Source organism: Sinocyclocheilus rhinocerous, unplaced genomic scaffold, assembly GCF_001515625.1.
Source record: "Sinocyclocheilus rhinocerous isolate Xijiao unplaced genomic scaffold, SAMN03320098_v1.1 scaffold1075, whole genome shotgun sequence".
Taxonomy (NCBI): domain Eukaryota; kingdom Metazoa; phylum Chordata; class Actinopteri; order Cypriniformes; family Cyprinidae; genus Sinocyclocheilus; species Sinocyclocheilus rhinocerous.
This window is the reverse complement of record NW_015645062.1, coordinates 191,821-210,715: the sequence shown is the minus strand read 5'-3', so window position 1 is coordinate 210,715 and position 18,895 is coordinate 191,821. Positions and strand designations below refer to the sequence as shown.

Genomic DNA, 18,895 nt, shown 5'->3' with positions numbered 1-18,895 from the left:
AGAAGAAACCAATCCAATGTACAGTTGACATTTGAGCCTTAATGCTATAGAAAAGCAATAAAAGTTTTTCTCTGAGTGTTTTCAGCTTGTTTATTTTCATATAAAAATATGACAAGCAGTTGCTTCAAACAATGGTATAAACATCATTCAATGTAAATTGTGATAATCGTAATTAATAATCGCAATTACAATGTCAAGGTAATAATAGTCAATTATGATCTTTGTCATAATTGTGCAGCCCTAGATTACAGTATTATGTTTACATCTACTCCATCAAAGGTTCTTTTTAACAGTGTGTTTTTTGGAGCATTGAGCATTGTAGCCAATGTTGAATGCTGTGGTCAGAGTTTTGTCATTACTTTGTCTAAATTCTAGAGGTATAGGTCTGCAAACTTTGGAAATTTTTTTTTATGGCACTCAGACAGGTATGTTCTATGCAGTTGTTTTGATAGAGGGAAACAAGATGCATTTCTAGTTTCAGCATTGCTTGTTCTTCAGACATGCCTCTTTAAAAGAAAAAAAAAAGCATCAGCTGTATTGCAGTGTATTTGTTTTTTTTGAGTACTGAAAATATGTACAGTGTAACAATTTACTCCAGGATCCATATTGAAATACCTATATCTCTGGAATTGAACAATACAGGGCCTTATTTAAGAAAACCAAAAGAAACATTTAGAACTAAAATATAAAAGGATATTAAGATATCTGTAATACTTTGTTACTTCATAGAAACAGGCATGCAAACTTTTTTCCCATTTTTGAACTGTCACCACTGGCATGTAATACAACAAATATGGCTAAAGTCAACAGATTTTACCAATAGATTTACCAATTTCTGTGTAAAAATAACACAATGCTGCCATCTTTCTTTGGCTCCAAATCTCAGGTGAAAATTTTCATTTTGATCCCTTTCTACAAAATAGTGGACTAGTAAATATAAATCCATGACATTTAATATTTTGGCTTTAAATTTATGTATTTTTTTCACCAGAATAAATATAAAAAAAAATTGTTAGTCTACACAGAATCACCCACATTCATTATGCCAGGTAGACTGTTTCAGTGATTATCAGTGCTTGAAGTGGGACGGTATGCACCGGTACGCAGTACCGGCACTTCGCAGAGACACATCCACCTAACACTAGGTGGCACTATAATAAGATATTATTATAAGATAAGATCAAATATAATAAGATAAAATATGTTTTGGATCATAACCTTGTGGTCAAAAAAATATAATAAAAATTCTATATTTATAACTTTTGAAAACTTTTGTCTGTTTTCATGAGATTAATCTTAGTAGATTCTGTGTCTGATGTTGACAATAATGATAAAGCCACAGTCAGCTGAAAGTAGAGCCTGACCGATATATAGTTTTGCCAAATTTTATCGGCCGCTATCAGCCTGTCACAGATATATCTGCATCGGCGTATTTGCTGCTGATATGCCACCGATATAAACCTTTTTTTTACAGAACATTATTCATAATTACTTAGTTTGTCCAGCAGAGTGTGCTCCATTGTTTGCTACTGGTGACTCAGGTCTCTGTATCCACATTGACCACCACAAATATCCACCACCCCCTGCCATCAGCTTCCATCTCTCACACACACGTGCGTGACTTTAGCTGATCCTTCCGCAGGTTCACCTACGGAAACCTTGTTACGACTTTTACTTCCTCCCGATAGTCAAGTAAATATATTTAGAAACTTTCAGACCCTTTTAGTGGCTTTTTTCCATAAAAGGTACATACGGACAAACCCAGCGACTTTTTTTTTGGATAAACCTTAGCTATGGTTCAGTTGGAAGATTTTGCCAGTACTGCCCTGCGAGCGCGAGGTCTGACTTTCCTGGCGCAGTGTCGCCTCTCTCGGCAGATTCATCAGTAGATGAGTACAAAACAGCGTCACCGTCTTTTACTCTCACAATGAGCTTATCATGCTCGTTTGCTACATTAGTAGGGCCCTGTGATTTCCGCGATGCAGCAATCACGAACGGAATTGCCGAATCCAGTCATAATGCAGAATTTCGTGGAATTTCCCCCCTGAAAAAAAAAAAAAAACAGCTAAAACCAGCCTAAGCTGGTTGGCTGGTCTTAGCTGATTTAAGCTGGAAGTAGCTGGTCTCCCAGCCTGGCCAGGCTGGTCAAGCTGGTTTTAGCTGGTTGTTCCAGCTGGTCTCCGAGCCTGACCAGCTAAAACCAGCCTGACCAGCTAAGGAAGTGGCCAAAAACATTTAATAAAAATTTGGTAAAAAGATTGGGTTGGATTGGCAGTAGCTTGCTTGCCCTTACACAGTTACCTTGTTTATTTTCTTAATTCAAGTTATATATTTTGTTCTATTTGTGTTTTAAAGTAATTTAGAATAAGTGACGTTTACTGTTTAGTACGCTGATATCAGACTCATTTTGGATAATACTTTTTCAAACTCCTTATTAGGGCTGTGTGATATTGAAGAAAAATGCGATATGCGATAACGATATTCGATACGATATTGCTTATAGTGCCACATGCTCAGATGAAACTGTTGCTGAGTCAGTTCTATGAACTTCTATAACTATCTTGTGTCATATATATATGGTTATTTGTATTTGTAACAACTTCTGAAAGTGAACGGTAGTGTTTTACTCAAGCATTACATAAAAATGTCATTTTAACATTAGTGTAATTATTTTAACATGAGTTTAGGAACTGAATAATAAAAATGAAAAATAAAACACTGCTTAGTATTTACTCTTTGAATTCAATATGCACTGATTCTTATTTAAGCTACAAAAGTTATTTAGGTAAGAGCAGTGAGTGAATTTCTCTTTGTCTTTTGTTCATGGCCCCAAATATTGCAAGCTGTAGCGATATGCATATTGCAATATTTCGATAATTTCGATATATTGCACAGCCCTACTCCTTATACAATGTTCATTGAATAGTCACCCAATTTGGTTAGGATAATCTTCATGCTTATCAAAAGTTATGAAAACATTTTGATATCGTTGATCGTACTTGTATTATGCACCAACAGATATCATGGCGAGATGCCAAAATGCTTCTGAGGCTGTATTTCAGCAGTGCTTTATTTTATTGATATGTAACTGTAAATCTGTATTTATCACGACACACTCACCACCTATTGGTCAGAAAGTGTAAAAAATTGTACCTCATTACATGCCATTTTTATTACAGCTTTTTATCAGTTTTTGTAGATAAATGATCTTTGACAGCTTGCTATTCACTCACTGTTTACAACTGATGCTGTTGGCTGTGAACACTGCTGCTGTGTTTGATATTTAGAGGTTCAATCACCATGTTAAAGGTGGGGTAAGTGATTTCTGGTAGCCAATGTTGATATTTCAAATCACCAAAACAAACACACCCCTACCCCAAAAGGGTCTCGCCCCTATTTTGATAGCTTAGCAATGTGTGTTACTATGGTAATACAGGTCGAATGTGTATTTGGTAGTACTGTGTGTTTTAACGTGCATATAGGCCTATGTGTTTTAACAGCATATATTAGTTCTGTGAAACAAAGCAAAACCAATGTTACTTACCTATCGAGTAGAAACAAAGCAACCTCGGCATCCGATCGCAGGCCTCCCTGCATCTTGAGTTCTCTCCAGTGCTGGAAAGCTGATCCGATATTTACACGGGTCCTACTTCTTGCCTTATCGTAAGCCTTCTTTTGTTCCGCAGACGCTTTTGTTTTTTTTATCCGCCATCTCTATCTTTCTGTCGCCGCTCGGCTCGGCTAATATCCGTCCTGTGCACTGAGCGTTCTCTCGTCCCCATCATGAGTAGACACGCCCCTTACTGCTGATTGGCTACAAGTTTGTTTTGGTACTCGGCCCGACTCAGTTTTCTAAAGCGTTTTGAAAAAATACATACCCCACCTTTAATGTTAATAACTACATTTATTATCTGTCTGTAATGTGCTTTTTTTTTTTTTTAACATTGCTTATTATCTTTTGAACCATGAGCAATTACAAATATTGTAAATGTATATTTTTTGTTTGTTTTTATATTTGTGCTTCACTTTATATTTATAATTCTCGTAGGACACTTAATTTATTGCAGAACTTTTCTAAATGTCTCTTTGTCTTGTGATTTCTTTTGTGTTTTCTATTCCGACAAGTTTGTACATTCCGTCTATGACATCCTCATTACCGCTGCTAATGGTTATAGTGCTGTGGCATTGTGCGTTGTTTTTTTGTGCCATTCCCCTTAGGCCTAGCCATTCTGAATCGAGCCATTTCATTCTGGGGCCTATTCTTGGCTCAGGCAAGTGAAAGCCTGTGCATGACACAAAGCTACCAGGCTTCTGTCCACCCCTCTGCCTCTGTCCTGCAGCCAGAGAAGCATCTCTCCAGCACAAAGCACTCGCTCCTTTTGTTCTTGGAGGAGTTACTGTGGGGATGATCACAAGGATCTGTAACAGGGTACATAGTTTGTAGTATTTTGATTAGAGGAATATTTTATCAAATAATTTAACTACATTTTAAGATGTTATTCACAAAAATCTTCCCATTCACTGCACCTCTCAAATCTTATTCTTGCTTGCATTCATACCACGTTTACATGTACACTTTTTTTGTGATTCCGATTAAAATCATTCCGATTGAAAGATTCAGTGGACTGTTTACATGAGACGTTATCTAATCCGAATGACAACAAATAGCCTACAAATCAGCTGCTTGCGCTTGTTTAGAATAAACGGACTGATATTTGAATCCCTTGCGTTCATTTGAGCGCCCAGTCATGTGGCCAGAACACATACACATTCATAGACATCTTTTCTGTGTTATCATGTTTGGTTCAGGAGATATGACACAAAATACATAATTTGGTTATGGCTGAAAATATAATGGTCCCCATGGCAACCACGAGGGCTTTTTGCAATGGCTCCATTTCTTCTTCTTCTTTTTTTTGTTTTTTTTATTTATTAAGAGTGCAAAACATACAACATACGGTGAACACAAAACACAAAAACAGCAATAGAACAGCAATGATAATAACATCAATGAAAATAAACAGTGATGACCATCTGACAATAATAGTAGTATTCAAGTAGTACTAGCATGCATAATAATAATAATAATAATAATACTAAAGATTGTGATGTTAATAATACCTTGTGATGACGGCAACAGTAATATCAATAATAATAAAAGTAATGATAATAATAATAATAATGTAATAACAATCGTAATAATAATAATGTAATAATGACACATATGCAATGGCTCCATTTCTGAAAATGTTCAGGGCCCTAACCTGTACAATTGTACCAAGTTTCATGCTTTTATGAAAAAGTGAACAAACATATCACCTCAAATTTTACACATATCACCTGGACTAATAGATATTGTTATTAATAGTTATGTATGAACTTAATACACGACTTAGATTATTTATTTTGCAAAATCTTGTCATTTTAATAAATATTACATTAAATTTATAAAAAATTGTTGCTGCTCCAATTAAGCTCAGTGTGATCTCTTTAAGCTCTTCCACATTGAACATCTATGTAAATACTTCATAAACAGACTTTAAATATTAACTGATGGTTGTCATTTTGTTAATCTTTATAAAATTAGTAATAACTTATTTTCACAGATTTAAGATGAAAATGTCATATCTGTCCAGGAAAAAAGCAACTAAAGGCTGGAACACTACATGACTTCTAAAATTTGAACAGATTTTTAAAACACCAGGCAACACACACTTACAGACTTTGTAAATAGTCACAAAGGAAAAATGGCCATCATACACTAAACGACTGAGGATCTCACACTAGCAGACTTTAAATTCATTCCGATCACAACAAACTCACACAGAAACATGCGCATTGTTGCTAGGAGACGCATGACAAATGAAAACAATATATGTTCTAAAATCAGCTGAAAATATCAAACATGTTTGATCTCCTCTGACTGGATGGAATTAAAGTCTGAAGCTAAAATTTCGGAGTCTGTGATCATCATACACTACGTGATTTTCTATTAGATATGTCAACTCAAATCTGCAGACTGGCTCTGACCTTTGGCAACTAATGTCAACTTGTCCAGACTGTAAATTGGTGGAAAATCGGGGCAAAAAATTGTGTGGTGTATTCCAGGCTTAGAATATAAATAAGTTGCCATCCATTTAATAAGAGGCTTCATAATGAGGCTAGTTTCTGTGTTCATCCCCACGAATGAAATATTTTATTAGTTTGTTTTATTAGATTTTTGAATGTGTTAATTAGCTGAACATGGACTAGTCTAGATTTTGCAATGTGCTTAAATGACACTTCACTAGGAATAGCCTATATAACTTATCAAATTGAATGCCTTGTTGCTTTTTTTTTAGTGTTCTGTTTTTTTTTTGTGTTTGACTTTGTACCTTTAAAGGGGTCATATGATGCGATTTCAATTTTTGAAAGTGTTACAAGCTAGGGCTGGGCGATATAGCAAAAAAATGTATCAACAATATAATGTTTCATATCGTTCGGTATCGATAATTATTGACATTTTTTATAACCTTTTTTAAAACAAAAAGCAATAGAATTTTTTTTAAAAATGTAACCACTGTATTTATAATTAACACAATTTATTGAGACAAAACAACAAATTTTTTTAGTTTTAACAATCAAACACAATAAAAATTAAACAAATATCTCATTTCTAATGTTTTATATGCAGATTAAATAGGTCTTTATTGTATAGGTCTAATTGTCTCCCGAGGCCACAGGAGGGCGCAATGAGCAAAATAATGCAGTGCATTTAAATTGTCAACGCAAGGAAGTAAGTCTATAAAAACATGCATTACGTCTAAATTAACTCATAAAAATCAAATATAATTTCGTAAATTGCAATGTATTTATGATCATATTTGTCCATCTAAAAATGCGCTGAATATGCGTTCTGTGTGAATGACTTGGTTTCGGTTTTAACCCATTCAATATCTTCTCCGCATTGAACACTATATTTCATTACTTCTGATATTTTGAATGCATAACGCAGCAGCGGCGCATCTCGTGGGCTAGACTAACAAAACATTTAAATGCAACAACGTCACTTATATCATCACCGCATCTCGCGCGCCACTGATGACGCTCCCTGATGCACATCACGCAAAGAAAGAAGGCGTAACTTGTATTCTTGCTGTAGTATTGTTGCTGCTGCCATGTCGTGAAGGCGCTGTGTGTTTCGTTGTGAATTATTAATTATTAATCATTAATGTTTTGTCTAGTTTATTATAGAAAAACAAGTTATGCTCAGAGTCCAGAGCCTCAATCATAACATTATAACAGGCACCTTCCGAGTAGAGACCTGCACTCCCGTGGGACTATCGCGGGACCCAAAGCAACAGAGTGCAGCGCGGGACACCGCTTGATTGGCGAGTTCGGACGGGTAGACACTCGTGTGTGTGCACAAGATCCGGGAGAATAAAATGATTCGCTGGACTCCCACAAAATAGAAATATCTGAACATAAAATATGTAAAAAAAATATATATATAAATTGTTATTGTCAGAGGAAGACCATGAGGGTTTAGGGTGCCATTTGGGACAGGGCCAAAATAGGTGTCATTTGAAAGCTTGGAGTCTGACCTTTACATGTGGCCACTTTGATTAACTCATAAGTAGTACTGAGTTATTTGCAGATAAATAGAAAAAAAATGTTTTCATAATTTATGAAAAATGTTTTTTTTGTGCCATGTACTCTGTCAGAAACATCATACAGCTCAGATAGTCATGTGTCATGTCATTTGAAAGGTCTCATCGAGTAGAATAAAGCAAGTATAATTGTTTGGGGTTTTGACTAAACTTGAGTGAGGCATTACTTCAAATTCAAAACAATTTCAAAACTGTAAAGGGCTAAGAGAAGGGCTACCTTGGTTCCAAATGCTGTAACTTTTGATTACTTCATGATATCACCAAAAAATGTATTAACATACAGCACACATGTTGGGGAACATCACCCAAAAATATTTTTCTTAAAATATTTCTTTAATAAATAATTCAAATAAGAATATGAAACATTTCCCTTGACCACACAAATTTTTCTTACATTTTATCACCTATTTCTCAACATTAGAATATTCAAATGCAAAGATTTTTTCCCCTCTAAAAATATAGAATGATTTATATCAAACGATACCTACCTTTTGACTCTCCATGATATGGTCTTGGAGTTATGAGTCACTAATTTTGTATATGGCACTCAGAAAACAACAGTTTTTAAAATTCCTTCAGGGAGTCAAGAGCTAAACAAAAAGGCCAAAATTTGAAACAGACACAGCTAACATGCTGGGGAACATCATCAAAAATTTAGAATTTTTCTCCTACCTTATTTCTGTCCTGAGATATTGACTGTCAAATAAGACAGATATGAAAAATTTCTCTTGAGCACTCAAATTTTTCTTAAATTTTTATCAGCTATTTCTCAGCAGGAGAATGTCCAAATGAAAAAAAAAAATTTCACTGAAAGTACAGAAAGTTTTCTATCAAACGATACCAACCTTTTGACTCTCCTTGCTACAGTGCTATCAGTCATTATTTTTGTGTATGTCACTCAGAAAAAACATCAACTTGATGACCGGCTTAAAGTGTTAAACTAAAAGGAACAATGTAAAGCGTACCATTCAGTCTTTGACTTGATTTAGCAGTGCATAAAAATAAATAAATGATTTTGATTCTATACATGAATCTTTACATATCAAAACAAGAATTTATCCCAATTCAGGCTTTAGAATTAAAATGGTCACTTATGCGTTGCGTCATTATGGTCATGTCCATTATTCATTAAAAGTAAGTTTGCTTGTGTCCAATTGTGAAATAAATAATTATGCACTAACTGACGTGATTAGGCACCTTGTTGGAAATAACAACCACCTCACAAATGTTCGAATGCTTCCGAAGGTATGCAGAGACAATGTTCTTAGAGGCACACACCTTTTGGAAACCTTAGCAGGCATCTAAATACATTTTTATTCCATTTGATCCTGTTGTAATATCTTTCCATTCCCTAACATGCACCAATTGGTGGGCCAAAGAGACAAAGAGGTTGATCAGTGTCTGTGCTGACAGTCTTGTGCTGATATATTCATCTCTGTTATGTAATGAAGAGGAAGTAGACAACGAGTCATTTTGGCAGCTTGGTTTCAATAAAAGCTGTTTTAGAACTAACTAGGAAGTATAGAGTTCTGAAACGCACAGTGTATATATACTAGGGTTGGGTAATATACCGGTAGACACATCAAACCAATGGAAATTTTGCCAACCATCTCTTGCAGTTATGTTGCAGTGCTGCGTTACCATGAAAGTCATTTTTTATGCATTTTTTAGCCTTGCCCTTTTTTAGCTTTCAAGATACTTTAAACCATTCAAGCTCAATAACACACAAAATAAGAATATTTGGGACTCGTGTAATATTCTGCCATATCTTTTTCTGTAACTTTTATAACTTTTTGCTTACATTAATTAGGCTAGTATTTGTTTTTGCTATAGTCTATAGAGATTGGTATCAAGAATTGTGAAATTCAATGTCATATTAAATTTGGGGTCATTCCAGCCATATTTACAGCAATAATATATGTATTGTGATTTATTTCATTATTGTGAAAACACTATCCTGTGCCATTTACTTAATCAAAAGGCCTTGACTTCTGCATTGTGCTTCTGTTTATGGCAAGTAGGGCGGGGCAATTTTTCCGATTGTATTTATTTGAATTTAGTATTTTGTCACAATTTAGGCCTATTTTTTCATAAATCAAGAAATCACAATTTTGAATAGAAATATTACCAAATGTTAGAATTAGACACGTTGACCATATGCTACTGATAACAGTTAAGAGAAAAGAATGATCTGAACGCACAAAGACACCTGTGATGAACCGCTCACGTGTGACGCACTCGATGAAGGAACGCAAGTAGAACATATTGCGAGGTGCTATTCACACAGAATGCACATTCCATGTGCTTCTGCAGCTCTCTGTGCTTCTCACCTCAGTCTGTGTTTTCAGTGTTTCAATGTCTTTGGTGGCAGTATTACAAAAACTGAATGTTCAACTGTCAGTGGTCCCCATCCTGCACCATTCGGTCATTATGACCTCAGCCAGGATGCTGTGATCAGCTACAGTTTTGGTTATTATTTGTTGGCATCTGCTCAGCTTAGAATATGTTGTGTATTTTCAGATTTCTTGATAGTTGATGCACTTTGGTAATACCAAATGCATGGTATGGCAGTGTATGCTATAAAAATATAAATTATACATATAGTGAATGTTTGTAGTTGGGTGAATGACAAATAAGAGTGTCCAAGATAAAGAAAAGTAAAAATATTTTAAAAAGCATACGGATATGGTTTGAAACCTATAAAAACATAAAATCAACAGTTCCTTCTCTCCAAACAGGTCCGTCCAGCCATGATTGAGGATAAGGGTCACCGTGTGACAGACTACTTTGTTGTGGCTGGCCTAACAGACAAGTCCACACCACTAGAGCAGGATCTGTCTGAAACCAAGTCCAGTGGGCCCAAGGCACCCATCACAGACCTTGCCGTCATCAACAAGTCTGCAGGAGAAACTGTGCCTGAAGGTTTCACATGCATTGAGAGTACCTACAGTGGTCAGCCGGCCAATCTCAACCATGGCAGCCTCAAGAGCCCAGAACTCTTCCTGTGTTACAAGAGGGGTCGTGGGAAGCCCCCACTCATTGACATCGGGTGAGTTTGTAGGGTGAATGGGGGTTCCTCTGTGTAGCGGTACCCTTGAACAGATATTTATTATTCAAACAGAAGTCAAAAAGAGTCACAGGTTTTTACAGCTTTGTTTACATTGGGAAAGTCTGCATGATCTGTCTGAATCAAGCTTTTTCAGGCTGGTTGGAAATTCTTGTTATAATCATACAGCTGTACGTTACGCCTTTTTAAATTAATGACAAAAAGCACAAAGGTGATTATAAAAAAAAAAAACTAACTTATAACTACCAACATGATAAAAAAAAATTTTCTAAAGAAGCAAATGCTTATATCACATCATGCACTTAAGCATGTCACATGTGCATGCGATTTGCTGGGATGGGGGGATTTCCAAGCCTCTGCTTTTTAAATCTCCCCTTCTGTTAATTTTTCATCCCCGTCGCATTGCAAGTAGCCTAGTAAAATATGCATGGCACTGTGACTTATCCTGGACTATGATGGAATGAAAATAATAGAAGTTGTTCTGGATAAATATTTCTTTTATTATTTAATAAAATAAAAGAATAAATGACTTGATAATTAATTTAAAAAATAATTTATTACTTTTTTTTTTTAATTATATTTAATATTGAATTTATTTTTGCATAGCTTTATTTCATGATTTATTTTTAATGATTTGGTTTTTATTAGTTCATTAAATTTTTTTATTTATTTTATATTTATTTATGTATATGATCATTTTATTTTTATATTTATTCCCACATGAATTTCTTACCATATTTAAAGGGGTCATATGATGTGATTTCAAGCTTTCCTTTCTCTTTGGAGTGTTACAAGCTGTTCGTGAATAGATAAGATCCCTAAAGTTGCAAAGACTAAAGTCTCAAACCCAGAGATATTCTAGTTATGTAACTTTTATTCTTGCTGTAGTATTGTTGCCGCTGCCGCCATGTCATGGAGACGCTGTGTTTCGTTGCGAAAGTGAAAATACTTTATTTGGCCTTCCAAAAGAGGGATGAGCTTTGTAAAAATCGACGCATTTCAGAAAGGCGGGGCATAGAGGAGCAACAATAATGTACAGTATGTGGAAAGTTTTTGAACCTTAAACCGCATAAACACATTGCATTACACCAAATACACAAAATAATGTTTTTAGCAATGTCATATGACCCCTTTAAATATTGCAACATTTTATTTATTTTTGTATTTATTCTGTCTTTTTTATGATAATTAGGTGGGCTTGCTTACCATTGGTTTATTGTAGACTAAAGAGTAAGCTCGATTACTTTTGATTAGTTTTGGAGTGACTTCAGGTCCTAGCTATATTACGTGTAAATTATGGTTGATGCTTCACAAATATAGCTGGAGGTGCTTATTGATGTTTTAGGAGAGCTTTAATGTGGAAGTAGCCTTTGGGAGGATTCCCTCATTTTCTTGTTGCATACATAAAAGTTAAAATAAATATATGCATATATAAATAAATATGGAAATAAATACATGACGGAATATATGAATATAAATATGAAGGCCTAAATAATAAATATACAAATAAATAAAAAATGAAAAGAAGTTAAAAAGAATAAAAGTAAAGACAGAAAATAATAAATGAAAAAATAATACAAAAAAAAAAAGTTTAGGACTAATTTTAATAAAAAATGTATTTGTTTATCAAGTCATTTATTAATTTATTTATTTTACCTATCATTCATTCATTCAGTAGGCTTTAGCCACATTTCCATAGAAATGTGTTCAAAATATTTTACAGCTTATCTTAATACCTCATGGGGCCTGTGAATTGTATAAATAAATGTATAGTTGTATTAAGTTCATACATATTTTATTATGAACAACTATTATTAACAATATCTATGAAATTATATACTTTTTCTTATTGATGTCACTGAAGCTGTGTGATTTTCATAGCAGTGCACCCTTTAAGCTCACCTTACAATAATATGAAATTTTTTAAAAATTACAGCAGTGTAAAACCACAGACCAGCAATAAACTTGTCAATTTATTATTTGTAAGCCTGAAAAGTAATATATTTGCTATGTTGCCAAATCTATCTTTTGGATCTAACTGTAATTATTTCCCACATCCAAATTTCAGGTTAAAATATGCAAAAGTCTAAACACTAATCTCTTAATTTTACAGTAAGTAGTGAAATTTACCCAAAATAAAGGCTCAAACGTCTAAAAAATGCACATTTAAAGGGCTCCTCTTTTGGTGAAAGTTTTCAGACAGCTTTCAAAATGGCCGCCAGACAGTGTGAACACATGGAGACTCATATCTCAGTGTGCAATGATCTGATTGCCTTGAAATTACAGGAGGTATGTAGTAAGAAACACATCAATTGGTTAAGACATCAAGTATGATAATACATTATTTTGTCTTTTTATAATCTGAGCTCAAATATGGAAGTGTGCTTAATGGGTACGTGAGCTTAATACGTTTAGTATAATAGGGTACGTTTACCCTAATTAATATGCATAGTTAAATGTTAAATAATTTAGTTAATTCAGTTTAAACATTTTTGTTCAGTATTTTTGCTATATTCAAATTGCCTATATTTCTACATTAATATTTTAATGATGACATTCTCATTCAAATACCCACCCCTCTGGTTGTAACAAATTGCACCTTGCATATATGCATGTCATACGAAATCTATTTGTGGTCTCTATTCAGCATCAGCTGACTATGAGTTTTATAGTTCCGCTCAAGGCCTTCGCTCTTTTAAGGACATAGTCCACTGTCACCACTGACTGGATCCTTGCCTGGTACAAACTCCTCTAAGCCCTCCCCAACCCTCATCATTGCCAAAATCACAGCAAGGACACCACACTCTTATTTAATTAGTTTTCACTATAATCCCCCTTTTTAATATATGTAGCCTATATTGTGATTCAAAATAAACCCTCTCCAAGGCCTGACACAACATCCACTGTATTTTGTCTTCATTACTATGCCACAATATTAAATATCAAGATGATGCAATGTACTTGCTGGTAAGGCATTTGATGGCACTCAGTGTGTGTAAAGCTTTTAAAGCCCATTTGGGCTCTTTGGAGTTCAGAGAGAGAGACTCTGCATAATTTGGTGCCTGAACAGCACACCACCTATTATTTAGGACTATGGTGCTACAACAGATTACCATATGTTTTTGAAGAATACAATCACATTAACATGGTTAAAAAAAGCTTCTGAATATAAAAAGTTTTATTTGTCATTTTTAATATTTCAATCAATGAAAACATAAATATATTTTATAGCTATACCTTTTATACCGGCAGGGTTTCAGCAAAAACATGGAATAGTAATGATATAGCAACAGTTTCAAGGAATTATATGATGAGTAAAATTAATTATAATATATGTGTATACAACAGTTTGTTCTTGCCCTTGAATCTGATTGGCTGAGAGGTTTTTCTAACCATGAGATATTCCCCAGTATCGACACGGGAACCTTTTCACCATTTGAATCACTCCGCTTGCAGCATTTCTCACAGTGAGTGTGATGGCGGATACCCAAGCCCGCTATAATTTTAGAAATACTACTGTTGTTGTGTAGTTCAACATTTTCTAATTATTAACGCAGGCTTGGGCTCATCTATTAAACTGTTAACATGAGATTTGAATTTTTAGTAGCAATATAAGGTTACGATTGTGAGATTATATCAATGAATGAATACATGTCCTTTCATATGACTGAAAACTGGAGTAATGGCTACTAAAAATTCAGTTTTGCCATCACAGGAATAAACTATATTTACCATATAAACGGCTACTTTGATTGTTTAAAAATATTTTATTATTATTTATTGTTCTTATACTTCACAGTATTACTGTTGACAGTACTGATGTTTTGTTATTGTACAATTTTTTTATCAAGTAAATGCAGCCTCGGCTGGCATAAAGGACTTCTTTCTAAAACATTAATCCAAGTCTTTTAACCCTCAAGCATCCTTCGTATAGTAGCCCTTAATTTGTCCTTCGTGGACAAATTTGGGCACAAAGGTCTCAGGTGTGATACAAATAATAAAAAAAATACTTTGAATTTTAATATTTCCCATTCATTTACTGTGGGTGCCCATTTACGTCCACAAAGGACAAATTAAGGAGTTTTTTTTTTCTTCCACCACTGAACTTTGTTGAATCGAGTCCATTTCTTTTGTGTGCGTGTTCAGGTGGCAAACAGGAAAAGTAGCCAAGTCTTGTAACGCTTAGATTAAGGAAACAAAAAAAATTTGTCCCAAAGGATACTTGAGGGTTAAAGAGTCATAATCACTTTAGGTGATGAACTGATATAATTTAGGTTTATTGTTCATTGCACTTACATTGAGATAATCTGTCTCCCACATTTCCTCTTCTCTTTTCACTGCCTTGCATACAAACCCTGTTGTGCCATGACTGGACACGTTTACACAGACCTTGGTAATGCTAATGTAATGTAATGCCATCACAAGAAGAGCCTAAGGGTACTTGTTAATGGGTTCTTTTCCATTTTCTGTGTTTTTTTGTGGGTTAAGTTGCTGATCAGTGTTTGTTCTTTGTTGTAGGGTCCTATATGAGGGTAAAGAGCGTCTTATTCAGGGTTGTGAGGTCATTGAGGCCACACCGTTTGGCCGCTGTGCAAATGTCAACAACAGCTCTGCCACATCCCAGCGCATATTCATTACATACCGCCGCGCACCCCCCGTCCAGCCCCAGAACTCACTGGCTGTGACTGACATCTGCGTCATCATCACAAACAAAGGCGAGACTCCTCCTCACACTTTCTGTAAAGTGGACAAGAACCTCAACTGTGGCTTGGTGAGTTCAGCATGGAAGTCAAAACAATGTAAAAAATAAACTGCACTGTTATACAATTCATAGTTGTCAGTCACGTGACTGGAGTGGAGGAAAAAAAAACATTGGAGCAGTCTAAACAGCTTAACATGAAAAGCACTCAACATGGCTTAATGTTTAATTTAAAACAACAACCAGTTAGACTGTATTTTAAGGCATCCTTGTTGCAATGTAATTACACAAATAAGTGCCAAGTAACATAAATTGGTTACTTTAAGGCGTCCTTGTTACATTGTAATTATATACATTTAAAGGGTCATGAAACCCCCTGTTTCAGCACTGGTTAGCTCTCACCACAGTTTTAAAAAATGCTAAAAAAGTGGGCGTGGTGCGCAGCGAGCGGAGGGGGAAGAGGGGAGACAGACAACACACACAGCTTCGGGTTCAGACGGTTTCATTTCGCTCCCATCGAGTTAAAAACACAAATAAATGCACTCTGCACTCTGTATCGAAAACATAATGACATCAACACGATGTAGATTTTAAACCCGGAAGATGAAAATAGCACAGTTTTCTCCAATAGCTAAAATTATTGGATTCTAACATTGTCTTCTATGATGTGCAACAGAAACACCTCTGCTAAAATCTCAGAAAAAGTAGTCTGGGGTTTCATGACCCTTAAAGTACTGAGTAATATTGATTAACTACATGTTCTCACTATATGGTTAGGGTTAGGATTAGGGTTACTTGCATGTAATAATGCATAATGAATTGTTATTATAATAGTAAGTACATGTAACGTGTAACAAGGACACCTTAAAATAAAGTGTTACCTATAAATTAACAACTTGTACTTACTGTTGAGTTAGGGTTTCATAGCTGCTTTATAGATGAATTATGAATTCAATTAGAATTATGCAATTCCAATCGAACAGCATTAAAGAGGCTGTGTAAATATATCTAAATTCCATTTTAGATGCAGCTTCCGAAAAATAAAAGTTATGGCCACATTGTATCTTTAAGAGTTTGTGTATAAATTCTATGTTAAATCAAATTATTGCTTTTCTTATCTAACAAAATAATGTTTGTGGGGTAATTTCTCAGCCAGAATTGATGTGCGATAAATTTGGGATTTAATTTGATTCATTAATCAGCACATCATGTAATTAATTACATTAAAAATTAAAAGCACTTGACAGCCCTACTACTACTAATAATAAGTATGTCATAAGAATAGTGATGTTTTTCTACTCAAGCAACACTAATATCAGTGTGGTGGCTTTCTCAAGCCAAGATTATTACAAATCTTTGAGCAGTTAACAGTACTCCAAAGAAATAGATCATTTTCTTTTTAACTAATGATTCAGGATGCCTCAATAAATGGTTCATAGAGGTTTCTTCAGTTTAGTGTGCTACTATCTGTTGAGCTCTTTTATGAACAAGATATAATTCAGTAATTCAGTTCATTTGTTGTTTCTTATTTTTCTTTTTCATGCTCAGTGGGGATCGAGTGTGTTTTTGTGTTACAAGAAGTCAGTGTCTGCGTCCAACTCCATTGCTTATAAGGCTGGTAAGTCTCCATCTCTGCCACCAGTTTCTGATTCTGTCTGTCCATCTCTCTGTCTTTCTTTCCCTCCATCATTTTTTTATTCATTTCTCTGATCTCAAGTGATTGATTTTTTTTCTGTCAGAAGCTTTCTAACAGTGTTCTCAGAGACTTGTAAATGTCAGTGCTTATTTCACAGTAAGCAGCATTTCCTCTCTGCTGAGATTTCCTGAAAATAATCACTAACTCTGCAAACTAATTGATGTATGTGCATTTTGCAGTGGTTTTGTTTGTTTGTAAAGAAATCCCAAAAAGGTCCCAGGGCTCTGTAAAACAATGTCTGACAGTCCTCAGTTTATATGTTCAGCACATCACTGTGCACATAAATAATGTCTGTTTGATGTGTTAGTTTAAAGGCTGACTGCTTTAGTATGGTGGTCATGACCTTTAGATTGTCATAGTTCACTTTTTGTCAGCAAACAGTCAGTCACAGTTGCCAAGTCCGCTTATTATATGCGACTTTGAGCTTCTTTTTTTTGTAAAGTTGCGTGAAAAAATCCTGGGTCGCGCGCGGGTTGCGGTTTTTTGGGCTTATTTTAAAAAATATGGTTGCTTGTTAGGAAAATCTGGCAAGCAACTTCTTTTCTTTACATTTATGTTCACTGTATTCTCCAATGCATTGATTGACACTCTGTCTGCTCACAGTTAAAGGCCAGTTAGTGCAATAATATAAGTGCTGTAGCGTAATTCATCAAACATTCTTTATGTTATTCAATGTGTTAACTTTGAACATCATGTTCAAAAAGAAGGAGCGTGACGCTGTAATCCAAGCGATGATAGTAGACATAATAGAGGAGTGGGATGACTTTTTTTATAAGGTAATTTTTAATTTTACAATGTTTTTGTAATGTATTATCACGGGCTGTAATAAAAAAACAAAAAACAAGTAGGCTTATTGTAATATATACAGTATGTACATTTGGTTTGAATATATTTTATTAGGCTATAAATATGTGACTATGTTACAGCTCCCCTTTGAAGCTCTTGTGTTCTTCTCCTTTTCCATCCCTCTAAGCCTATTCTGCTCACAGGTGATTGGAGATGAGTATTGTTCCCACTTTGATTTTTGTAAAATAACTTCTGTTTTTACTTTTTAGATAAAAGAGGAGTTTCAGTTTAATATGTTGCAGGCTCATTTATTGGTATTAAATAATTGCTAATAAATAATATTGATGATAATAAATAAAAAAATATTGGGCTTGTTTTTGGCTTGGTTGCTTACTTGTCTCGTTGATTTTTGTCAAATAACTTCTGTTTTTGCTTTTTAGATAAAAGAGTAGTTTCAGTTTAATATGTTGCAGGCTCATTTATTGGTATTAAATAATTGCTAATAAATAATATTGATGATAATAAATAAAAAAATATTGGGCTTGTTTTTGGCTTGGTTGCTTATTTGTCTCGTGAGAGTTGGCAGCAGTGCAGTCAGTTTCTTTATCTCCATGTTGCATCACTTCCTGTCACATGACACGTTAATCACGAAGAAACAACTCCACTTCCTGTCCCATCACTTTCAATTTTTTTTCTTTTTTTTTTTTAAATAGCATAATTCAAATGCTGATGCCATAAGACAGGATATCAATGATATCTAATCATAGAAACATGGCACACATTCAAACACTATGGTTCTAACGAATCATTCCATTTGCAGGTCTGATCTTTCGCTATCCTGAGGAGGACTATGAATCATTTCCCCTCTCTGAGTCTGTACCCCTCTTTTGCCTTCCTATGGGGGCCAAGATTGAGTGTTGGGCTCCTAACACACGCTACCCTTTACCTGTCTTCTCCACATTTGTCCTCACCAACTCCAATGGAGAAAAGGTAAATTA

The 18,895-nt window shown here is 34.8% G+C and overlaps 1 protein-coding gene across 2 annotated transcripts in view; it reads left to right on the top strand.

Moving 5' to 3' along the window:
- dennd4c (DENN/MADD domain containing 4C) overlaps positions 1 to 18,895 on the top strand; it is a 77,805-nt gene that overhangs the window by 19,464 nt on the left and 39,446 nt on the right. For both annotated transcript variants that reach the window (XM_016508530.1, XM_016508529.1), the window contains exons 2-5: positions 10,388 to 10,698; positions 15,235 to 15,487; positions 16,964 to 17,033; positions 18,718 to 18,887. In XM_016508530.1, the coding sequence (XP_016364016.1) occupies positions 10,400 to 10,698; positions 15,235 to 15,487; positions 16,964 to 17,033; positions 18,718 to 18,887 (792 nt within the window). In that variant the 5' untranslated portion in view covers positions 10,388 to 10,399. The remainder of the gene's footprint in view (positions 1 to 10,387; positions 10,699 to 15,234; positions 15,488 to 16,963; positions 17,034 to 18,717; positions 18,888 to 18,895) is intronic.